Below are 26,651 nucleotides of genomic sequence, written 5' to 3' on the forward strand. Positions count from 1 at the left end.
TTAGGTATCAGTATTCCCTATTTACTGATTTAAATTAATATTTAATGACACCAAAGTGATAGATATTTGAAGCTAAAAATACATGCAATGTTTCAAAACAAGCCAATTCTCTTACCATATTTCAATAAAATAATGAAATCTAACTTGTAGCCGCAAAAAAAGTCTATCATTTTACTGAAACATTTGTAGTAATGCAAATACTGCTTACCTATAGATCCTGACGATTATTGTTTTAGGGGGGTAAAGCACACAAAATTAAGCTTAAAGCAAATGTGACTTGAGCAATATTTTTCATTTGAAAGCTTTTTTAGTATTTAAATAATTAGATTATAATAAAAGTGCTACTTATTATACATATTTCTAGACTATTTTGTTCTTTTTTTGTTTATTTCTTGTCAAATTTGTTTCCAAAAAAAATTACTCGAGCCACTGTGCCGACATTGTATTAATTAAATCAAACGACCCGGTACACATATAGCTTTTAATTAATCTATTTATACAGAATAAGATTAACAATATTCATAAACTATATCAAATCCAACAATCTGTTCTATACCTTTTGTCGATGGTACTATCGCTATTAACAAGAGAGCAAAACTTATGATATCGAGATGAGCTAGCTACGGCGACTGTGTAGGAACTGTATAACGACGCCTATTGTTCAAAATACCTCCTAGTTGACATCACGGTCTAAAAGCGATCCCAGACAAGGGTACGTCAGTGTTACCATGATAATAAATGGGAATACCACCATGTCATAAGCATCTTTAGAATAAATTGTAAAATATAAAAATTAATACTCAGAGGATGTGGCAACACAACATGTGACGTATCCTTGTTCGCGAACATAGGGCGCAGTATATTTTTATAAAACGCCTGATATAATTTTTTGTATGATATAGATTTTTTTTAATGAGAGCAGTGATCCTGAATCTTAGATGGACGTAATGTTGCACTGAAATGTTTAGATACTGTTGTTTTTTTTTTTATATCTCAAAAATAATTTATTTTATTTTTCAAAGCATAGGACCTAAATTATTTCTCGATATAATATGTACGACAAGCAAATTAGACTATTGTTTATTACTGGCCACCGTTTTAAACTTAAAGTCAAGGAATATTCAAAATCGAATTTCTCATGCGACAGTAGTTCTAATTTTGTTGAGTTTTACGATTTTCAGTCTGTGGCCATATAACAACATTCCGTCCCGTTTACGAAGCCGGTCGAACATGAAACTAGTGAACGAATGTAATAGCTATAAGCATAGCAACTACATGAACGTTTAAAAGATTAAAATTCAACGATTTATATTTCATCACCACTTTGAAATCTAATAATTGACCAAAGATATTGCTAACAGCAACAATATAAGACATTGGCTTTGGTCTTACTCGTGTTTACGAATACGATACAAACTGTGAACATTTTGGCTAGCGACCCGATACAGCGCGGTCGCGGAGCGGTGAAGCCCGAATATATTTCAATATTACCTTATTTATACGTCACTACAAGACGGAGAAAAGTTTCGGGACGACGTAGGGTCCCTAAGCTACCGAAACACCTAGACATTGACATGAAAATTTGTTTCATCTGCTACGTAGCTAAGAAAACTGGTCCCGATGCGTACGCACACGCACCGCGTACGCGACTAGTGTACGCAGCTCGCGTGCGCGTACGCACAGCAGACTCGAGTGCAACATCAACAAATATACTCGAAACTTTAGTGTATATAATCCTAGAACACTTATAAACCAATATCCATGATATGCTGATTACAATCTGTCGCTAAAATCCAATCGCGGCACCGTGAAAAGGCGACTCGTGAGCCTGCACCAAATGCATACTGCAATATGCAACGAATAGCTAACTCCTTTGTCAGTTCCAAACAGATATGAGACCCACAGCGCGTAAGTGGCGTAATCGGGACCTGATTATTCTCGGTAAAATATTTCACAGGTCGATTTGAGTATTGATAGCATCAGATGACAATATACGCCCGGACAAGTTCGTAGAAAAGCCTTGCTCTCGAATGTGAAAACTCACGGTAAGACCTCCTTGTGTTTTGATATTTTACAGTCATTCAGTTTTAGGTCACTTGTGCGCTATCGGCTGCATCGGAAACCTAAACAGCGAAGCCGAGTCCCACACGCCTCATCTTAAGCCATTGAATCTTAACAACTTAAACTAAGTAGTCCCATATTATAACAATAAACCACGACCCTCCACTGGATTAAACTTTACATCTTAAAGCGCCGCATAAGTATAATTCGCTGATAATACTGACATTTACAAAATATCATCTCTATACCGATTTCAAACTAATAATATCTTTGACAGAAAAATAGAGATGGTCGTAGCAGCACTGCTATGCCGTGTGGTCTTCGTGTAGGCTCAAAATTACAAAACAAATAAATGCTAAGCGAACTTATATTTTAATTAATTCGTACATGGTAACACTCGCAATAAATACTCAACTTAGGCGAGCCGCGTCGAAAATTACTAATGACTTAGCGCTAAAATAACTACTAATAACTTTAAATTATAAAGGTATACATAACTTATTCGAATCCTAAACCTATCGATTATGATAATTCATTCTTCTAATCAGTTCAGATATAACATCCTGGAGGATTACAGTTAGTTTTATAATGTTAGCAAATTAAACAAACGACAACATTACGGTGTCACAGAAAAAGGATTATTTTTAGAATTAATTAAATAAGCACATTCGTTTTATAGAATTAATAGTCGGCGTTCTCTAGTCACACGAGAAACAATCTCACAAAAAATATGTTAAACCGATTAGTCATTAGATAACTTTCAAAGCGTTATATCGAAATAAAAACATTAATTTTAAAGCAGAGATCGCTTAACTTAATGACCAATAAACTGTTACGGATTACAATCCCATTGAACATGTTTTATTTACACAGATAAAAGCCGCGCCGTTAGGTGTTACGAACACGTTGCAGCAACATTCATTTTATCGACAGTTACAAAAGCCAACGTCACTCGTCACTGGTCCTTGTGGCCGCGGCGTGTCCCTTGTGACTGTTACGGCCAAACTAGAGCTTTGACAAAGAGTTTTATAAAATTGTTAATTCGCCAAAAACTCTTCGCACGCAAATTCGTACGCACTGCGTGCACGCTTGCGTACGGTACGCAACAATCACAAGAGGTAACGCCGCGTCGGTGTCTGTTTACTTGAATCTGGCGAAGGCCGAGCTGAGCTCGTTCATGGCGGCGTTGGTGACGGCCTGGCCGACGGCCTGGTTGATCTGTTGCCGCATGTGCGGGGGCAGCTGGTTCATGGCCGCCGCCGCTGCGCTGCCGCCTCCCGGTCTCCTAGTTAGATCACGCACGATGGATCATCACAAGTTCTCAATTTAAAATATATTAACATCATCAACCAGGTGTTGTTTGTGTGATTTTTGCACCAACGAAACATTTTTTCGGTCATCAACTGTCATAAAAATTTACTAGTCGAACTTTAATGACATATGACCCAATTTTAGGTGGCATGTCAGTCGTATATACTTTACAGTTAATATAACTAATCCTTCATTAAAAGCCGAGCCACACATGGTGTCAATAATTATTTATTAGCGTAAAGCCTAGCACTTAGCGAAGATCACCAGCTAGATAAACTCTAAATTATATGACTTTATGTTAATATGTTGAAGACATTAAGATAATATTAATTGAGAAACTTTATTACACCTAAAATGTGTTATTTTATAGGTTGGTCTTAAAGCCTATTAAAATATTACTTGGACGTAAATAGAAACAAAAAAATCACTAGATTTGCTTACTTTTAAACACAGATAATGCTACAAAGAAACTATATTCCTCACAGCTTCTCTGTAAGAGCTATTAGTATAATGTAACTGCCATAATATTACACATCGGGCGTGTAAGCAAAATTATTCTTACAGGGCAACTGTGAAAGTTAAGAAAAGAGTCAGCACAAAAGACCAAAGATTTTTTATTATTTGAAGAAAAAGTAAAAGAAGATCTAACGAACTTATACTGACATTTAAGGTTAAAATATGAAAGTTTAGGTCATTTTGCGCTGACGATTTGACATACGATACAAAATGTGATTCATATAATATTGAAGACCACACATTAGTGACAACTATACATGCAGTGCTCCTACTTACACACGGATAAATGTAATATATTCATAAATAACATATAAACATACTAACAAAATAGTTTCATTATGAGAAAAATAATTTACATCAAAATATAGTGTGTCCCGGAATTGTCGAATGTGCATTACCAGAATTAAATTGATTTAGATAGAGGCCATATTTGTGCGTCTCTAAATTTTAATAATTATGAGGAGTTATCGCGTATTATGTTACAAAAAATATATTTAAGATTATAATTTCATAGAATTTGTATTCAAGTATAGAGAAAATCATAATTATATGATAAAGAAAGTTATTTGGAATAATTCCTACAGTAACAAAAATATTTGGGGCAGTATAAGGAATTAAAAATATGCCCCTGAAGGATAAAAAATCTGTTAAAATATGTTACATAAAGGTAATGCACAAACGCCGTATCATATTATGTATTAGAAATCATTTCATACAACGTAAAGGAAATTTCGATGAGTGCACAACCCTATACTTATTGCCACAAAATATATGTAAGATGTGCATTATATCATGGTATATAACAATCTCATACAGAACCTCAACTCATCAGCGTATAAATTCATACAAGATTTCAATAACAGCGCTATGGGCTTTATATAATCTGATTCTAAAAATTTCTCAGAAATATAGTAACACAAAATTCATTCTCAAAGTTCATCATAACATCAATGTAATAATTATAATTATTACTCAAATAATATATACACTGATTCAGAAAGTTCATGCATTTTTTTTTTCACTCCGTGTCCGGTCAAGCACTTATCATACAATATCACTACTATAACTAGATTTAAATTTCCGCTATGTTTATATAGATTTGGAAGCAACATTTTTAATATATTATCATAAGTATTCATGTTTCATTAACTATACTTGTATATAACATATGTATAAATATTTATAGTTCTACTGGCCGTTGTTAACTTTAGACAATCATTATTTTTCAAAAATGGAGATACCTGCGTACCCATTAGTAAATTATAATTCGGTAGAGATTGAAATCATCAACATTAGCGAATACGTTGTAAAAAAACAAATTTAATCCTAAGAAAAATACAAATAATAAATGCGACAGGGATTAGCTTATTATCGAATGGGGCGACTGCTTTACCGACCGAAACCTTATAGCATCGAATGTCGCTAGATGGCGCTTTTTCGTCGCACGTCGGTAAAGCAGTCGCATGACACTATTCTTTCGACCGCAGGTGTTACTCAAACCAATTGCACAAGTTAACAAGCACGCCAGAGTTAGTACCTTATGTTCGTATATAACTTATGTTAGTAACGCCGCCTCCGCACGCTTAGCGCCGTCTGCGAACAACCACACACTCACTCGCTTAATTCACCAAAGCCCATTTATGTTACTACGGCCGGCAACGGGAAAACGCATAATATCTCTTTCACGTGCCAAAAATATTCAGGAATTGCATACAATGGTATAAAAGTTATAAATTATATGTTTCCTATTGTAGCAATCAATTTATTAAAACAAGCAAGTAGTCTTCTCGATTATGCCGAGAACTGTAATAATCATTTCAGTGGCTATAAAAAGCGCCACATTGGTATACATTCTATAGAATGATTCAGAACGTTGCGCTTATTGGTCATTACAAAAATTATACGACTTCACGATATAAAGCATATTCAACAAGCGAGAACATCAAAATGCATTGTAAGCTTTTACAGATATTTTGTATAACCTTATACGAATTCCCATTACCAGACCTGCTGCTACTAGCATAATATTAATAATATAGTATTTATTATATTTTGGCCCACACTAGATGCATATTATGGCTGTTACATCACCTAAACAACTCAAGATACTGTAACTATATCATAACAAATGTTAATAAACCTCAGTTGTTAGTTTTGATTTCTTTGCAAATTACGTCAAAAACAAGTTGCGTTAAAAAGGCCGTTACTTTAAGCAATGACTCAGAATCATTACTCAATAGGTGTTATTAATATTTTTTCTACTTTTGACAAACTTTTTGGGTTTATTTCGCTGTTCGTCAGTTTACAATTTTTAAAAATAAATTATTACAGATGATATTATACTATATCTTGAAAATAAGTTTTGTGTCAGCAATACTTTAAAACCTTTGCAACAAACTATATGCTGAAATAAATCCAAAAAGTAATTTGTGTATTTGAACTTTGCGTGTAGTTGTGCGTAAACGTACAAATTCTTACGTATGTGTGCGTTTGCTTACGCTTATAAAGTATCTGCTGCGTGTACTTGAGTATACGCGTACATTAACGTGTGCACGTACGATCACGATATGTGCGCGTGAAACCCCATGTGTGTGTATGTGCGTGTACCTGAGTATACGCGATATGTGCACGTACGATCACGACATATACGCGTGACATAACAATAGGTATGTGTAATTGAAGACGTGAGTGGATGAACACGATAACTAACATTTTGTAACATACGGACAGTTACTCATTTTTCCCTTAGAATTTCAACAATACTTGTAACTTATCTACTACATCACCTGGCTAATAATATTATATTATTTGGCTACACATAAAATGCACAGTTTATGCATAAAAACGGCAATTTTTTTCTATTAGTTATTGTGTTCTTTCACTCACGTCATCGTGTATTACTATTTTTATTGTATGAATGTACTCACGTGGGTATGAGGGGGGCGGGCAAGCCCTGCGCGGGGTTGGGTCGGCCGGCGGGGGGCGGGGGCGCGGCGCCGCCGGGGCGTGAGGGCAGCGGGGGCGCGGGCCGGCCCGCACCGCCGCCCGGCACCGGGGGCGCGCCCCGCTGACCTAACGAGGCTGGCAAACAAGTAATATTGTAAATAAATAGTATAAAAATAACGGGATTTTTGTTCAGAAAAGACGATGTCAATCTCATCGTACCTTGTACTATTAGAGAAGTTGATTCCTAGGCAGATGGCGGACCTAAGTAATTTGGTCGCGTTAAGTCAAACCCATCTGACCGATCACAGCTAACATTGACTTGACATAAGTCGACCAAATGACGTAGGTCCGTCAACTGCCTAGGAATAAATTTTCTTGATGGAACAAAATATAACAAAACTTAAAAATGCAAGTTTAAATTAAAAGAATGATAAATGAGTATAATCGACAATATAAATAAATAGCCTACAAGGATAAACAACAATATTTTCTTAATAACAGATAATAAACTAATAGTCTTTGAACTTTGTTACATGTAAACGTCTTTATGACGTTCACATGCGACAAAGTTGTTTTATAACCATTACCTACCAATACTTTAGTTTTGTAATCATAGGTTATTATTTAATACAATATACAATGATTATTAAGATATATTCGCTCGTAAATTAAACATATCTACTCATACTCGTAAAATCAACAAATCTACGTTTGACGTATATCTTGACATGTGTAAATAAAAAAAATGTATCCATAGCCGAGCATAAAACCTTCTACATTTTCTGGAAGTATATTTAAGGGCCACTAATAAACCCAAAAATGCGAATTCACATCGCATCGCATCGAAATGTCATTTTCAGAATGAGTTTTGTCGCAGATTTTCGCGATGCGATGCGAATTCGCAGTTTTGTGTGGGAGCCCTAAAAGGACTACGGAACATACCTTGTTGCGCGGGCGCGGCGCGTCGCGGTCCGCCGGGCGAGGGCGGCGACAGGCGCGGGTTGGAGTCGAGGCGGCTCTCGAGCCAGTCGTTCTTGACAGGCGGCGGGACGGGCGTGCTCACCGTCGCCATGGACACGTCGCCGATGATGTGCAGCGCCTCCTTGCACGCGTGGTACATGCGCAACATCTCCTCGCGCTTCTGAGCTTCCTCGGGCGACTCCTCCATCATTTGTGACTATGAAACGGAGATGATTAATCAAGGAATCCTTTTACTGATTTTATTTGTTTTTAGGAATGTAAGTATCAAAATAAGGTCAGATAAGTGACATAATATACGACCCAAAGCCGCACCCCTGCAGTTGCGTTGTGGTGATTTAATTCAACTCGTACACTATGTTATTATTATTAGACTATGGAATTAATGTGTAAATATACTTCTTTAATTTATCTTCACTTTATATGACATAGTTATATAATTTTATTCCGTAATAAAACATTACAGAATTACACGAAACCCACATTAAATCAATTTATATACCTGATCGCCAGACGCGTACAGGTGTGCTAAGAGCTCTCCGTTGATAAAGTCTTTGGCGTTGTTTATAATCAACATCATGATGGTCTTGGGCACGAGGTCTCGCGTGGTCTTGGTCACTATGCGCATGTAGGAGTCGACCAAGTTGCGGATGGTCTCGACTTGGCGCTCGAGTTGCGGGTCCATGCTGCTAGTGGCGGAGTTGTCGGAGCTCTGAAAATAAAATACTCGATGCGTCAGCTCTTTGTTACTCGTTGAATGTCGAGTTGTTGAGTGAATTTGGGCCTGTCTGCTACCGATTCAATGATTGTTGAGTGTAGTTCGGTGGCGAAACATGTATAAATTCTGTGGCCCATGATCGCTATCCCTTTCGTCCGGAAGTATACTGCTATCACCTGTCCCCAGGTACGCAAAGAAGACTAGTAGCGGTAGGTCAAAGATTGTTAGGCTGCGTTTCCACTGAAGCGGAGCGGAGCTTAGCGGTGCCGAATTGACCAATCACCATGCTCGTAATCTTCGCTGTCATTCCGCTGGAATGGCACGATTGGTCAATTCGGGCACCGCTAAGCTCCGATCCGCTCCGCTTCAGTGGAAACGCAGCCTCATACATGCCTCCGCTTCCGCACTATAGTTTATACTGTTAAATTTCACGAGTTCTGTTTAGTAAAGTTGTATTGATCTAGATGTCATATTTACGTAGAAAATCTATTAACATTTCGTATTAGCTCCAGTCCTTGTCAAATATAATATTATCTTTGATGAATATTCCAAAATTTTGTTTCAGTTGCAGCTGATGCTGTCAAAGTATAATATTTGTTCAGTTTAATATTCTTGTGTTATCAATTGTTTTAAAGGCGTCGCTGTAATTTCATCTAAAAGCTAATATAAGCCTCTACTGCACTCTTTAACGCTAGAAACTCAATGAGGTGAATGATCTATATTATATGTATTATATACTACATCAATAAATAAATTTCTTTAGTAGCTTCATAGCTTATATTTAAGCTGGAAATATTCGATTTAAAAAAGCATGCAACTACACTATTACATATTATATGATATATAGCCTCGTTCAAGCCAGTATTCTCCCATATTCCTCTTATAAAATATCTCACTTGCCCACGGAGGCAGAAAGAAAACTTAATGAAGTTTTTTTTCTTCTACTCACCACCTCCACAATTGGGCTAGGCAAAACCAACTCCACATAAGTTAATTAACAAAACGGCACAGCTACATCAGACATAATGAATCCAATCAGAAACATCAGTCATCTTTTGTATGAAACACTTGAATAATTTTGTTCCTAAGCATCAACAGTTCCAAGAAAGCAGGAAAATAGAAGCCAGAGACAGGTAGCGCTTGTAATTACAGTATTAAAAAAATCTATACTTTTATTATGTTTTGTCAGTACATGTTGCAGCAATTTTCTGCACAAGAAAATCGCAAGGAATAGGTACGCTGGACACACCCACTTATCTACGAAACCTCAATACAATCTGTTAGTAAAAATCACCAACTCCAATGCAGTTAGTTCATAAACTATGAATAACTTACTTCTTTATTTACACCAAACGATGGTAAAGGCAGAAATAACTAAAAATAGAGAAACACCGCTAAAACATACTGTTCAAGATTGTAGACGTAAAAACACAGCGAACACTTCAAGTATAAAATACTTAAAAGCTTTTATAGTTTTCGTAGTCTTCCGAAATACAGCGTAAAATGAATAACATACGAATGAACAGAAGTGAATGACGGTTATGTAACCCTCAACATGTGCAAGATGGAACACTCTTAGCGAAGTCTCTACATGCCATGCTACATATAACTTTGCATGTATTTCAAGAATTTCAGCTGAAAAACTTTTACATATTACCGTAAGGCGAGACGTGTAAATATTTTTCATTTGAATGTGTAAAGAAGAATTTTGAGGAGAAACAATAAGAACTATGTTAAGAAGTAAGTATATATCTTCCAGATGAAGTAAAGAATTATGTTAGAACTTTATTTAAAAAAAAAGTGTATGTGTTATTATAAGTGTATGAAACAGTATTATTAGTCAAAGAAAAAACTAGTGAACAAAATATATTCACACGTCTCTAATATAATAAATATACTATACAATAGTATTATATTTCTTGAAATTCACCCTGGATATTCACACATGATGTGTAGTGAGCTATGTGAACAGTAAGGGTATAATAAGCCTCCGACAAACCTCGTGTCCTTCGCCCTGTATCGCATGGTAAAACAATATATTATTGGGTAACTCAAATATACAATGATATATCATAGGTTATAGAATGGTGTCATGAACACAAACACTGCTTATATCATAAATATATTATTAGGAAAAATATTAGCCAATGAGCGTAGTTGTGAAAGGGTTTTACCTCGTCGCCATTGGAGGCTTCGGAGGTCTTCTCGGGGTAGACGCCGGCTCGGAGGAAGGACGCCTTCCAGGAGTCAACGTCGTCCTGGTTCTCGCAGGACAACTCCAGTTGTTTGTAGTCCTAAAACAGAAAACGTTACTGATGATGATCTTAAATGGCAACTGTCTAACTGTATATCAAATATATTAGTATATATGTCGCAGGCGGATTGTATAATCCGCCGTTTTACATTACGGCTAGTTGTTTTAAAAAACAGGGCAGTTTTGTAATGCAGCGATTTATCGATTAGCCAGATTAAATGCGGCTGAATGAAAAAATCGCCGGAATGTATTCGGCGCAGTAAATTATTCGAAACTGCTAGCTATAATGTAATAATGCGAAAGATCAGTCGCCTCTTTGACAGTTTTTAGTTCCGATTCTTAATATTCTTGGCGCTGCCTGTGACATAACAAGAATAATGGCGTTGGATACCGAAAGTGTGTTGCTAAATTGGGACGTTTTGAGTGAATTAAACAAAGCAATTAATAACTTTCACAATTTTCAGGTGCATTTAAAAAAATTCTATTATTCTCAATGTAAAACAGTAAAGAAAGAAAGTACCAATACGAGGAAAGTACGATGCGGCTAAACGTGGGCCGCCCTATTGAAGAACGTATCGCAATAACAATCCGGCTAATCGTTAAACCGCTGCATTACAAAACGGCCCTGTTTTTTAAAACAGCTAGCCGTAATGTAATACGGCGGATAATACAATTCGTCTGCGACATATATACCCCGCCTGCGCGTATAACCCGCCACTCTGTTACTCTAGAATTAGCTGTTTATCTAACGGGTACCGTAAATTTCTCCGCAACAAAAACTATCCTACATCCTTTCCCGTGTCTTGAAGTATTTCCATATCAATTTTCATGTAAATCAGTACAGATAACAGACAGAGACAGTTCGTTAGGACGAAGGAATTGTCGTATTTGTCTTAGACGTAGGTTATACGTGTTTGTCATCAGTCTGAGTATGACGCTAGATTGATGGCTAAAAAGTTGATAATAAAGAAATGATTAGTCCATCAATCAACTGGTTAGGCATCCATTAGACGGTAGGTTTTGCTGTCAGTTTTACCACAGTCATGACTGTGACTGATGGGTAACCTACCGTGTAAGAGCGTGACTGTCGGTTGCATGAAGCTGATTGACGAAAATCTGGATACATTCGTCAGTACATCAGTCACCATCAGTCAAACATAATTCATGTCTCATGATTGACGGAATTGACTGACGCTTGCATGAGCGTATAATGGATGCCTTAGACGTTCAGTTTCGCGTCAATCTTACCAGATTGATGGACTGAACTGAGCGTGTAACCTGGTTCTTTAGCCAAGAATTTTTCTTTATTGCTTCTTTATAGAATCGCCGTTCAAAATATATGGAATTGACATAAGCGGTCGCTAATATGACGTCGACGTTCGACTCGTCGTATTTTTTTTTATGAAATAAGGGGGCAAACGAGCAAACGGGACACCTGATGGAAAGCAACTTCCGTCGCCCATGGACACACGCAATATCAAAACTGCAGGTGCGTTGCCGGCCTTTTAAGAGGGAATAGGATTACAGGGTAGGGGAGGTAAGGAAGGGAAGGGAAGGATAGGAAATTGGCCCTCCGGTAAACTCACTCACTCAGCGAAACACAGCGCAAGCGCTGTTTCACGCCGGTTTTCTGTGAGCCCGTGGTATTTCTTCGGTCGAGCCGGCTCATTTGTGCCGAAGCATGGCTCTACCACGTATGTCAATTCCATACATTTTGAACAGCGACTCTATAAAGAAGCGATAAAGAAAACGTCTCTGTTGCAGGCTCTGACGTCATAGACCGTCGGCCCACCTTGTACACGTTGCGGCCCTCAGGGTTGAAGAGCGCGAACATGTGTCGGCGCGACATGAACCCTTGCTCGAGGTCTCGCAGCTTCAGCCCGTCCAGCGGCAGCATGTACTTCTTCTCGCGCTCCTCCTCGTCCTTGAACCACGAGATGCTCTCTGATGTCAGTACGAACCAGTAGTCGCGGGAACCACCTGCATACCAAAGGTATAGTTAGATAAGTTCTTGTTCGGACATAGCGGGAACCGAATGATTCCCGCTGTGTCTGAACGATTGAAGCACTCAAAATATTCATGAATTTGCATGATACAAGCACGCTCACGTTCACGCGCGCACGCACATACTCGCGTACACGCACGCACGCAATTATTGTATGACTTTGTAATTTTAACGTACCTTTCATGATGCCCAGATTGTGTATGCACATGAAACCTTTTCTTATGACTTGGTTTCCTAGAGCCGATCTCGTTTTGGTTGCGTTTTCAGACTGGTTCTGTGCACTGAAAAAAAAACGAACCATAATCTTAGGACCAAAAAGGTATCAATGTCTGATCGCTGATTTACCAATAACGGCTCATCGACGGCGTACTCCCGACATGCTAAACAAACAAACACACACACACACACACACACAATTTTCTGCTATACAATCCTAAGATACCGAGTGACCTTTACTACGATTAACGTCTTAACTCCTAACACAAATGTGCGTCCGGATAGGCACCCCGCACGCACGCACACATTCAAACCGATCGTAGCGTCTCTGTGTGAAAATGTTATACTTTACATAGTAAAACAAACTTACTTGGCGAATCCGATGAAGTCCTCGTGGTTGGTGTTCATGTATGCGAGCTCGCAGTCAATGAGCAGTACTAGCTGATCCTTGCACTGCTGCTCGCGCGACCGCACGTGCGACATGATAATGCGCTCCGTCTCCTCGCGGAGTCGAGGGTATCGCGACATCTGGGGAGGGGCATAAAAGAATAATAAAATAACCTTTTAAAACAATAATAACGCCTTCTACACCGGTTAATGGTAACGGTTGCCCGTTTTATTGAAAGTAGGAAAGCTACGCAGGAGTCATTTAATAGTGCCAAGTGCATAGACAAGAGCACCCTCTGTTCCTTTATATTTCAGTACGAGTACGAGAGACAAGGGACCTATTTTTAGACGCATAACCTTTTTTTTTTTTCAAAAAAATCTGGTGGACTTCATTGTCCTAACCAAACGTAAAAATAAAATATTTTTGAAACGGGAATCAATTCTAGCTTTAAGCCACTGGGCTATTGAATTTATAAAAGCGGTGATTGTGGCCACTAGAACGAGAAAAGTGGAAAATATTTCACAACAATTCAGCAACATTTTTGTTCTTGCGTTTATCCATTACCTTTGAAAAACTACTGTAGGACGTTACACGGCGAATTAATGCGATCTTATCTAGTCTTTACTTACTCACCCTCTCAGTGCAAACGCGCACTACATTAGACAGTTCCTGCACGACCAAATCCACGCACTTCAGGCATGGCTCTTTTAGTCTGGCGATTTGTTTCTTTACTATAGCCTCGAACGCCATGTCCGGTGTGAATAGACCGACCTGAAATAAGAAAATAAATCAATATCATATACAATATTATTATGTAAGTATTATGTTCTTTGTTTGCTGTTTGTTTCTTTGTTTAACTTCTCTAGCGTATTTTATGTGTGTGAAAACTTGTAATTGGCCTTCCTGTGTTATTTTAAAACTACTTGTTACTCTAGCTGTAAGTTTTCCTAAATAAATAAAAATAAAATAAAAATAAAATAAAATAAAGTTAAAGCACGTTTATCGTATTAAGTATCACTAGCTATTTGACCGAACTTAGCTCGGTATTCGATAAAACACGAATAAAATGACATTTTCTAAAAATGATTCCTAGCTAGATCGATTTATCGCCCCCAAACCCCCTATACTTATACTAAATTTCATGAAAATCGTTGGAGCCGATTCCGAAACAAGTGCTCGTTTAAAAATATAAGATAATGTTTCCTTACGTGGTATTAAAGACATTACAACTACTGCTTTTAGGACTATTAGATCCAACTTTATCTAAGTAACGTCAATTTTAACCGACTTAAATGGAATTATAGCTATATGGCGCACTTGTCGGGGTGGGGCAATTTGCCACATTCTCTATAATATATCAATCAAAATAAGATGTATCCTTACCCTAATACCGTGAATATTTCGAATGGCGAACGCGATCTCCCTACGCAGCTCCTTCTCATCAAACTCCATCTTGACGATCTCGAAAGGGAATCGCTCGTGGAACAGCCGGTTGATCTTGGCACCGCCGGATAGCTCGTTCGTGTTGATCTGCGCCGATCCTGAACCCTCGATGGTCCTCTCGAAGTCCGTTTGGAGTGTTTGGATCATCCTAGAAGAGGCATGGTTATTATTTATTATATTATGATAACAAACATTTACATAAAAACTATAGAGGACTAACTTAAAAACTGTGCTCTGCACCCGCGATCCTAATACCTTTATAAGCCTAATAGAAATGTCCGATGTACTCCCGTTTCTCTCAAACTACTACATACCAAATCAATAGAAAAAGATAAAAGTCTTCTGATTCAAAACTTTAAAAGTGTGTCGTTTTACGTTTGACTTTATTAAAATACTATTTTGCTGTTTGATAGGAAACTGACTAGATACTGGATTATGACAAAATAAAGGCGTTATTTTGTCTTCATTTGGGCAATTCCTTGAAGCTCGTACGATACGGTTAGATATTTATATCATATATATACGGTTTATTACGATACATTTATATATACGGTTAGATACTCATTCTCGTCAGATTCATATCTGCCTACGTTTTCTACATATACACTCACTGTAACATAGCCTTGGTCTTGATAGACGGGTCATCGGGGCGGAAGTGCTTGTACTGGTCGACATCCTTCTCCAGGGTGAGCAGCTGCTTCTGCAGCTTGTCGCGGAGGCCGGGCAGCGTGTCGCGGATGTGGTTGGTGAGCTGCTGGTTCAGCACGCGCTGGAGGTACGGGGTGCCCAGCCGGTCAGCGATGTGACGGTACGAGGGGTGGCTGGAAAATACAAAATATTTTATATAACCTGATCTGCAAGCTTAGCATGGCCACCAGAGAAAGGTTTATTCTTACGGTATAGTAGACAAAGTGTCTATAACAAAGGAAATTTGTCAGTTTGTCCGCAAAACTGTCGGCGTTTCTTTTCTTTCGCATTTCTACTGTGGCCGTGCTAAGCCTGCAGGCATTGAAGAAAGCTAAATTGGTAATTGGACGCAAAGAAGAAACTACGGCGAAGCTGCATTTTTTAACCATATTGCGTGTGATATGTACTAACGCCTAAACTACAGAACCAATTTAATAAATAAAATATCAATAGATATTTTAAGTAACAAGGGGTAATTATCGTAGTCAAGTTCTCATCTTTTGAAACCCCATAACTCATAAGGCATTATGTATATTTTATTTCCTGCACTCTTGTGTCTATGTTAAATTCATTCTCTTTTTGGTACATAATTATACGTACTACGTAGTATTGTTATTAAATAATTGGGAAATATGAAGACTAAACTTCGTTTCTACATAGTTGAGAAATTGTTCTTCTATAGTACCTACTCGTAACATCATTCCAATACGTGACGCATGGGATTTTCTGTGTTTGATATTTATTTCAATATTTACATAATACTTATTTAAATTGGAGCGAAATATAAACAAAAGTAAAACAAGGAGCATTCAATCAAACATGAAAGCAGGTAAACAATTAGCGGGCAAGAATGTGTGACGTCATATAAACATTGAGGTCACCTTGTAACGAGAACATTATATTTTAATCCTTATGAGATTACCTACTGTATCAAATTCATACGTATATGTACTTGGTACCTAAAAATAAATAACGACACTGTGGTTATGCGTTATTATGTAGTTTAACAAAGTAATGACAAGTAGACAGCTTTTATTTGATTGATTGATTCTCCATTAAGATTAGCTTAGGATTATATCGACTGAAATAATTAAGCACGTCTTTAATAAGGAAAGGGTGTAGCGTAGGCAGAGATATATTTTTTAACTTTAACTCTTTGCAGTTGTCGTAGCTCCCAGACCTTATATTATAAGCTAGCTCCACCTTTCCTTTTATTTACACAGAGCTATAACAGATATCCCCAGCATTTAAATAGTAGATCTTTTAGTAGCTTTTTGAGGTTTACCACAACGTTAGGTGAAGTTTATAACAACCCGTTTTATACGTGGGAGAGCCATGCTTCGGCACGAATAGGCCGGCTCGACTGGAAAAATACCACGTTCTCACAGAAAACCGGCGTGAAACAGCGCTTGCGCTGTGTTTCGCCGAGTGAGTGAGTTTACCGGAGGCCCAATTCCCTTCCTTATCATCCCCAATTCCCTTCCCTTCCCTTCCCTTCCCATCCCTACCCTCTCCTATTACCCTATTCCCTCTTAAAAGGCCGGCAACGCACCTGCAGCTCTTCTGATGCTGCGAGTGTCCATGGGCGACGGAAGTTGCTTTCCATCAGGTGACCCGTTTGCTCGTTTGCCCCCTTATTTCATTAAAAAAAAAACCCTGTGGATGCTGCTCCTACGAGATACTACAAGAAACCACTTTAATGCTAAATCTAATAGCAGTAAGGGAATGTACCCATACTACGTGATCAATTTTTTAAGATTTCTAACCCCTCCCTTCCCTCAGTAACCACGCGTAGTATAATATACCAAGACCCCCCCCCCCCCCCCGTGGTATTGACAAGAATGATTTTAAATCATTTTGTAAGTAGAAAGTGTAGCAAATGAAAATTATATAATATTTGTCGTTAGTTGGTTTTGAGTAGTACCTCACACAACTGTGACTGATCGCAGTATTTTTAAGACCGCCTTCCCCCTCTTAATGGGTTACGCAGTATGGGTACGTTCCCAAAGGTGGTCTTCGAGTAGTAGTCCATACCTGAGGAAGAACTTCCTCTCTGCGGCGAGTGCAGCGGAGATGTCCTTGCGGCCCTCGATGTCCTTCTGCGAGCGGTTGACGACGCCGATGTAGCCGCGCCGCAGCGGCAGCAGCTTGTTCTCCAGCACATCGCGCGCGTCTGTGCCCTCGTCCATCAGGTCCAGCTTGGTGATCACGCCGATCGTGCGGAGACCTGTCGGGGAAAAAATAACAAGTTTTTCAATACATTTTGTGTTGGGTCTAGTAAGTCCATGCAGGGTGAATTTGTTCTGGACTCTGCATCAGCAGTACAACAGGCGAAAATAGGACGGCATGCTATTGCATCTAATTGACATAATCATTAATCACCCCACCGGCCTACGTCTACCATCAGTTCGGAAACTAGCCCAACGACAGGAACCCGTGTAAACACATAATATGGGTCATCTTTTACCAAAAATGATGGAATTTTTTTACATTCCTCTATTGGTAGCTATCACTAGGATATGCAATTTTTGTTGTTGGTTTTTATTACGCGCACATTTATGTCATATTTACGCGCGACTAAAAAGTAAGACGTCTGATCAACGCAGAATATCAATAATAAATTCAAATTACACGCTTTGTAGTCAATCTTTGGAACCAGATAATATCAAGTTCACTTCTGTAGCTAAATATTTTATTCCTTATATTTACGGTTGTGTGAAGATTCATCCACTGATCCATTATGCCCATAAAATTATAGAATTTTCCGGTTTTTAGCAATCACCGTTGTCGTACCATTGTCGGACACGCGTCGATGGTGAATTAGACAAGTGACTAATGATGGCGTGGATAATGTGAGAAAGTAAACTGGTTACGTCAACAGTTCCCCGATCAATGAACGATGTGAAAATTAAACACAATCACAGAGAAACCCTATCACATGTCACAGCTAACTCTGGCTTTGTAGTCTGCGTCGTATCCCACAGTAAGCATGACGATGTTTTTTCGTGTTGGTAAGTGAAGGACCATTCAAAATTGACTTTAAAAGCTTAAAAACTCTCCAACATATCCATACAAAATGTTACCTAACTGTGACGTCACGCTTAGGTAGTTTGTTCGATAGCTATGTTAAATATTGCGTTTATGACAGTGGTTTCATAAGAATTTTTTTTTTATAAATTGCATAACTTATCGAATGGTATACAAAAATTAAGGCATTTTATAGAAAAAATCGACTACAATTTTGAAGGCTCATAACAAAAAATATATATAATTGTTATGAAGCTGAAATTTTGGAAATACTTATATGTATTTTATCGCTATGACTTTATTTTATTTAAAAAATCAGCTAATCTTTGACCTTGTCGTCATCCCTACTGCGTAATGTGTAAACTGAAAATTGATTCATGGACAAACGTTAGCCTAATTAATTTGGTCAGGTTATATCAATAACCTGTAAGATTACGTAGAATATCGACTTCACATAGTCCGAGCAAAAAACGTAGATCCCGCCTAGTTAAGTCTGTAAATAAGGAAGTCCTTGAGAAGTATAGTTAACACCTAGCTGAATAAAACAGCATTTTTTGCAATATATTCAAAACTGATTGATACCATTCATCGGGCGATTACACTTTTACTTTTACGTAGAAACCTCATAATAACCCCATTTACCGGTCGCTATTGTATACCTCATAATAATTTAACATCTAGTGTCTGCAACGGCAGAGAGAGATTCTAAAAAAGTTGCCGAACGAATATATATACACTAGCTGTTTGACCGAGCTTTGCTCGGTATCCGAATAAAATGACATTTTTATGTTTTTTATTGCATAGTTAAGAGCAATAAAAAATACCTATGTATATAGTACTAACATACTGTTGTTACCCCCCCCCCCCTGCGCCATCGGCTGGCGACGCCCTTGAGTCTCTGGACCTTTGAGTAACATAAGGAACCTTTTCATTACAAAAATTGGCATGTAAAGTAATCAACAGGGAAGAACATAGCCTACTTTTTTACGGTTCCATCGGAAACGTCTATAGTGCAACAAGGCGCCATCATACAAAACGACATTTTTGACAGTTCTCCTTTGCCTGCAGCGCCCCCGGTCTACGTTTATTTAAAGCGTTGTCGCATTATAAATATAAAATGTTAAGCGGCGTTAACATTTACCTTGCGGGTCCACCTCCTTGGCGAGCTTGAGAGCATCGCTGTTGGCCAAGTCGGTGTTGGCGGGCGTGACGGCCAGGATGAGGCAGGACTCGCGTCGGATGAACTGGAAGATCATCGCTTTGATCTGCTGCTCGATGTCCACCGGCTGGTCACCGATCGGCACCTTCGTCAGACCCGGCAAGTCGATCAACGTCAGGTTGAGCACTGGGAACAAACAGAAAACGTAAGAAGGCATAGGTATATATACATTGTATTAAAAAGAAGCCACAATTGATCCTTGGGTCACTCCAGCGACGACAATACCTAATTCTTTCGGTAAAAAATAATTACGATCAGTTACGGATATAAATTGAAACATTATTAAATTGGATGTTGCTATAGTTTTAGGTGTAGACAATATTCAATAAACTTTTGTTTAGGCTACATCTTTAGAAGCTAAGACTACATAGAATTTATTAGTGGCTGGGAATTTGTGTATTTTTAGTGCGATATTCCCAGGCAAAACACTCACTTCGTTCAATATAAACAGACATCGTGAGCGCTTGCGGCCATAAAAATCCATTAAATCAAGACGCGTATATGTGGAACGGAAATAATCGTTGAAAATTGCAACACAACCTTGGCCTTATAGTTGTACGCATCGTGTACGTACGAGTACGCTAGAGCCGTGACGGCAATGTGAAGGAGCCGAAAATATATTATTACTAGCTGTCCCGGTGAACTTCGTGTCACTTTAAAACCTTCCCTGATCTGGACTTATACGAATATTTTAAGACTAAAATTAGCCCAATCCGTTCAGCCGTTTTCGAGTTTTAGCGTTACTAACACAATTGAAAATCCATTTTTATATACATAGATGAAATATGAATAGAGATAAAATTTGATATCGACATAATAAAATTTAAAAATAAAGAAGAATTACATTGTACTGTACGAGTACAATAGGACATAGACGTATTTTCCAGGAAGACAGATAGGCAAATCAAATTCCGCTATTTTAAGGATTCAAAGATTTACCTAAACTGTCCATCGCATCTCAGGGGCCAGACCCCACTACAAAATGTAAGGTCTATAGACTCCAATGTATGTTGGTTATAGCTAAAAAGCGAAAATTAAAAGAGTCAATTTTTACAACCTTATGCGGGTTACGATGCTATCGTTTAATGACTTTGACCATGGCCATGGAACGTTCAATATAAGAGTGAAGATTGTAGGTTTAACAATGTACTCGATAGGGTTAATTTTGTTTTGTAACAAACTAGGTAGAACATGAAACAGATACTTACATCCTATTTAGCCTAACGGAGGCCCTGACGAAACTTTTGATGCGATCAGTTTTAACTGTATGTATAATCTAATTAGAAAGATACGCAAGGTAACCACATAATTACGTGTACGTGCGTAAAAGAAAGGAACTACTTAATATAAAATCAGCCATATAAAGTTGCTGCTCTACATTTGACAAGTTTTAGTCGACATAATATAATTTATTTATATACCAACACAATAATCTTGTGCAAAAAAAAATTATATGCATACGCATAGACTTTTGTAGAGATTCAAAAGTATGTACATATTTGCAGAAAAAGGGGGCAGGTAGAGAATCTACTATATTTTGGGCGCACAATCAATGTCATCAAATGAAATTGCATAATTCATTTGATGGACATTTTGTACAGTAAGACGACGAAGGTTTACGTCTCACTTGTAGATGTAAGACGAATCTCTTTCTGTAGTGTAAAGGCAGGTATAAAAACGCTTAACTTATACATACAGAGGAAAAACAAACACAAAATCAACGTCCATCACACGAAATTGCATATAATTTGTACAGTAACAGCTAACAAGCCGGGTCACGGTGGTGATAAGCCGCAGTCACCCGCAGTCGTGGGCGGTGACAAGTTCAATGTCTTTTCCGCGCCGCTGACTCGTCAATCATGACGAACACAAATCGAGAATTTCGTGTGCCGTATAGCCGAATGACTGCATCATCTATAGACGGTCAAAATGGCAATTATGGCAATTATGACAATTAATGACAATTAATGACAAATGCGATTTAGTTAGTTAACACTAATTTTCACACCGACATTTAACATTAAATTTTGTGACTGTGATTAAGAATTCTTGTACAGAATTATTACTTATCAAAAATATTTAAAATCTAACAAATACCTACCAAAAAATATTCAATTGATTAATCATTTATAGTAGGTATATCCCTGTATCATTAATTATATTATATTTGTAGCCTGTTAGTAGCGTTAATCGACCTCAAAATTTGCTTTATTAAATTCGGAGTATTGAAGTTTCCACATTAGATCGACGGATGTGAAAAACAAATGACCAATGGGCAATGCCCACGAGTCTCTTTACTAAAATTATAAATGCGAAAGTTGGTCGCTCTGTCTATCTATGCTTAATTTTAACTGATGAACTGAGGTTGCGGGTAGAATCTAGTTATTAATATTTCAACTATTTACTTTGTCGGTAAATTGTTACTATAAAATAGATAAAATATCATGTTCAATGCAAGCACGAAAATATTTACAATTCTTTGATACAATAGCAGCAAAGTATATCAACGATCGATAGGTACAATACAAAGACGTACAGATAATTCGTGTCTGTTTCTCTAATGACTAATCAATGATTATTTTTCGATGCTCATTGCTCTGATTTTGCTATTATTTACTCATTGTGGAGTGGTCAATACGAACGCGACTGATTTAACACTGAGTCAAACACAAAGGATGTCTAGATAAGATAGGGCGTCGAGATTAAATTATTTTTGTCGAGACTTGAAATTAGGGCGCTAGGCCGTAGTAGGCGAACGCTGAAATTATCTTTGTACGGCATGGTAATAGAGTTACAGACGGTTTTTTATTTCAATAATTTCTGTTGATCCCGCGATTCCCGAGGGGTGCAAGTGCACCACCTGGCGCCCCCTGCCGGCGCCCATGCTGATGATAGAGGGTGATTGAAGTGTAAAAAGGCTAGAAATAACGCTAACAGGAGTCGAGTTACCTTAACAGTGAATATAAATATTTTTATAATATGTAGGTCACGTGTTCACAACTAACAATATAATCTTTTATAATCGCATTATGTCGAAAAGATCGTCAGTACACGGGCAATGTTCAAGATTATATTACAAACACGTAAGTTGCTGAAATACTCTTGGTCACGCAAAGAACAGATTGGTTTTATTGAAACTGCCAGTGGTTAGTTAAATTTTTCGTTGCTACAAATTGTCGCCGCAAGCTTTACGGAGTAAACCATTCAAAATAATCAGTCTGGACCCGGAACCAGCAAGCTATATTATACACGGTTTATAGCTTTATTTGGCTACTTTAGATCAACTTAGTGGGGCCAAATAAGTGTTCGAAATTAGAGAATGGAATTAGATATTTCATCTTTTTTATTCCATCACGCGAATTTGTTATTCCATCTACAATCTTTTAGTCATTCTATACATCTAATACGGAACCAGTCAAAAAAAGTCAGAATCACATCCGAGATTTTTACTGGAGAGAGGATTGTATGTATCTGTTCAATAATCAGGATAGTATCCTCAGGATACGGAGGTAAAACAAATTACAAGTTCGAAACTATTGATGATTGATGGACGTGCAAAGAATAATTGTCGGTAGATGGAGGTTTTTTAACAACTTCCAGTAGGTAATCGTAAGTGTTCACGTCCGGCCAATCTGTGAGCTGACGTGAATGGCGAAAAAAAAAAATTACAATGTAACTTGAGTCAGTTCTACGAACACGACAGTATTTGGCAGACAAGTATGGTATTTTAAAATTAGAAGTAGCAAGTCTTTGAAATCCTGCATTTTTGGGCCTTAACGTTTGATTATTCCAGATAACTGTTATACTTCTCTAGTCTACGAAGCCTGGAGGCTGAAACCACACTACCTTTCAGACATGCCAAAGCATATATCTACAATGTTAGTAAATTTTCACAGCATGGTGGTTTAGGCCCTACTTTTGACTATCTAACCTTTAGGGAGACAAAATCATAAATATAATACAATTATGGAGACTAATACACTATTAACGAGTGCGACAAATGATAAATATTATTCTGGACTAGCTGTTGCCCGCGACTTCGTCCACGTTAGCATAGTAGATCACGTCCCAAGTATTATTCATTGTACAAAAATATTCAATGTACAGAATTGACTTTCCTACGATTACATTATAATATAAATGTTCCGCGCGACTTCGCTTCCGTAATTTAAGAGTTTCACGCGACCGTACATTTTTCGGCAAAAAAATAGCCTATGTCCCTTCACGTGGTCTATTCTTCATGTTTACCAAATAACATAAAAATTGCTCCAGTAGTTCTTAAGATAATAAGCAATTTCATATAATTTCCTCCGTTTTTTCCATATTTTCCTCTATTTTTTCGCTCATATTAGTCTTAGCATGATAAAATATAGCCTATAGCCTTTCTCGATAAATAGGCTATCTTACACTGAAAGAATTTTTCAAATCGGACCAGCAGTTCCTGTGATAAGCGCTTTCAAATAAGCCCTTTCAAATAATTTCAGCCCGTTTTTTCCACATTTTCCTCTATTTCTTCGTTCTTATTTGTCTTATCAATGGGCTATCTAACACTGAAAGAATTTTTCAAATCGGACCAGCAGTTCCTGAGATTAGCGCGTTTAAATAAGCCCTTTCAAATAATTTCCCCCCGTTTTTTCCACATTTTCCTCTATTTCTTCGCTTCTATTAGTCTTAGCGTAATAAAATATAGCCTATAGCCTTCCTCGATAAATGGGCTATCTAACACTGAAAGAATTTTTCAAATCAGACCAGTAGTTCCTGAGATTAGCGCATTCAAACAAACAAACAAACAAACAAACAAACTAACTAACAAACTCTGCAGAATTATAATATTAGTATAGATAAAGTATGTAGTTGTCAGTATGGTTAATCAGACAGTTATCTCAGGCACTTGATCAACACTGACTCATTATCATAATTGCACTCATGCCTCATACGCAATGGCGTCATATATGGCATCAGGACATTTCTTTAAAGGATAGCTTTTGTGCTTTTAGGCTTTATAAACAATAACTTGGCATGGGGTCATTGGCGGCTTAAGGTGCGACCTTGAGCGTTTGAGGCAGTTGGAAGTTTTATAAAGCAATTCTGATATCGTGCAGGAAAATCGCCAAAATGACGCCTCTTGCATTATCCTTGAGTTTGGAACGCGGTATGGATAAGTTCATAATATACATATGAGCTACACGTTGCTAGATAGATATCGATAGAATAACCCTTGAAAGATATAGGTTCAAAAGCAAACCTTTGTCAACCTTTTGCGTTGGCGTATTGTACCGAAAACAGCGCACCTTCTATCCCGTTTAAGCGAATCAGGATTCCGGAACTAAACTGATTTGGATCTGAGCTCTTTGAACCGAAATCAGCACTTCGACAATATAGATAGCGCAGAACAATCAGTAAATGTTGCATTTTGGCCGAAAACGGTTTAAAGAATTTGTGATTTTTCAGATTTCAATCTTGTAAAGTACTTTATGCCTGTTTGTCTGTTACCTCTAGCCTAAACAGCAAAACCGATTGTTCCTAGAAGGGGCTTAAGATATTTGTACACCGGAAAAAAATATACATGAGAAAAGTCACTAGCAAGTTGTGGGCAACTATGAAAAACAACATAGTAACTTAATAAGATAGATAACATAAGATGGTTTATTGATTATATCATCGATTGCACCTTTGACATTTCAGCTAACTAGAACAAACAACCAATCGGACTTTACTATAGTCTATACCAGACGTCTAGGTAACTGGTAAATCGATATCTTTTGAAGTCGTTTACGGATTAAAGCTTAATACTCTCGGATAATCACTTATTTACTCATCGACTTAATGCTGTAAGAAGATATCATACCTATATCCCCTTAAACGTGTCTTAACGTTTACCCCGAGTCCAATATTTTAATCCAACTTTAATACAGCTTCGATATAAAATGATATTCTTATAAAAAAACGTAAGTATATGAAAAGACTATTTTGCTGTTTCATTGGATCCGAACTAGGTATCTAACTATCAATATAGTTGGACATAGTAGAATATATGTATTATTCTCCTTTAAACGAGGTCTTTTACTCAGCTTGTTTAAAACACTAGCAAATTATATGACGACTTACAGATCTTGAATGCCTGAATAGCTATATCCACATTAGGCGCTTTCGTCTTCAATTTTCGTCATCTTCTTTCATTCAACTTTAGTTTTGGCGCATGCAATAATTGAATGCGTCAACGAACGCAACGCCAACATTATCATTTTTGTTTTTGGGATACGGTCAGAGGGCATACGTCGCGGGTATGCCTCACGTTCGCTGTTGACTGCGCTATAACGCATGCCCTTGACGAACAGAAAAAGGCACAGTGTGGACAAAGCTAATGGAACCTAATGACTCCATCTAAAAACAAAGGTGTTTTAGATGGTCCATCAGCGGTCGTACTCCACAGTGCTGGCTTATTCATACAACCTTCGCTATTTTTCCTCAAATGATAGGCATAATTATAGCCGTCATTAACAGATAGACACATTAGACTCATCGGCACGGGAAGGTCGCTTATCACTGTAACATCTTTCTATTTACAAATATGTTTTGAACAATGAAACAATTGAAATCGATGTTCGCTGTTGTGGCATCCATACTTGATAAGTTGATACTAATATTCTAAAAAAATCGGCCAAGTGCGAGTCGCACTCGCGCACGAGGGGTTCCGTACCGTTATAGAGCAAAAATAAGCCAAAAGTTTCGTTTTTTTGTATGGGAGCCCCCCTTAAATTTTGTTTATTTTAATCTAATTATTAGTTATTAAATTGCACATATAAATGGGGATTTCGTGAAATTTTCAGTGCCTATCTGTTGCCATTAAGGACATAGAGCGAAAAAGGTAAAAAAAAATCA

At 37.7% G+C, this 26,651-nt stretch overlaps 1 protein-coding gene across 10 annotated transcripts in view; it reads right to left on the reverse strand.

Annotated features, from left to right (window-relative positions):
* Positions 1–26,651, reverse strand: part of LOC121729934 (dynamin) — a 44,749-nt gene that overhangs the window by 7,678 nt on the left and 10,420 nt on the right. For 3 of the 10 annotated variants that reach the window (XR_006036042.1, XM_042118657.1, XM_042118659.1), the window contains exons 4-17: positions 19,692–19,895; positions 17,558–17,750; positions 15,448–15,657; positions 14,777–14,984; positions 14,027–14,164; positions 13,376–13,533; positions 12,967–13,070; positions 12,577–12,764; positions 10,705–10,824; positions 10,530–10,544; positions 8,315–8,524; positions 7,777–8,011; positions 6,816–6,969; positions 3,206–3,346 (exon numbers count right to left, since the gene is read on the reverse strand). Coding sequence is in view for 9 of the 10 variants with exons in the window: in XM_042118657.1 (XP_041974591.1) it covers positions 3,206–3,346; positions 6,816–6,969; positions 7,777–8,011; positions 8,315–8,524; positions 10,530–10,544; positions 10,705–10,824; positions 12,577–12,764; positions 12,967–13,070; positions 13,376–13,533; positions 14,027–14,164; positions 14,777–14,984; positions 15,448–15,657; positions 17,558–17,750; positions 19,692–19,895 (2,278 nt within the window). In the remaining variant the exon portion in view is untranslated. Of the gene's footprint in view, positions 1–467; positions 3,347–4,829; positions 5,482–6,815; positions 6,970–7,776; positions 8,012–8,314; positions 8,525–10,529; positions 10,545–10,704; positions 10,825–12,576; positions 12,765–12,966; positions 13,071–13,375; positions 13,534–14,026; positions 14,165–14,776; positions 14,985–15,447; positions 15,658–17,557; positions 17,751–19,691; positions 19,896–26,651 lie in introns of those variants that run through there. The other 7 variants (XM_042118666.1, XM_042118662.1, XM_042118665.1 and 4 more) reach the window with 6 other exon arrangements.

Source organism: Aricia agestis, chromosome 8 (genome assembly GCF_905147365.1).
Source record: "Aricia agestis chromosome 8, ilAriAges1.1, whole genome shotgun sequence".
NCBI lineage: Eukaryota > Metazoa > Arthropoda > Insecta > Lepidoptera > Lycaenidae > Aricia > Aricia agestis.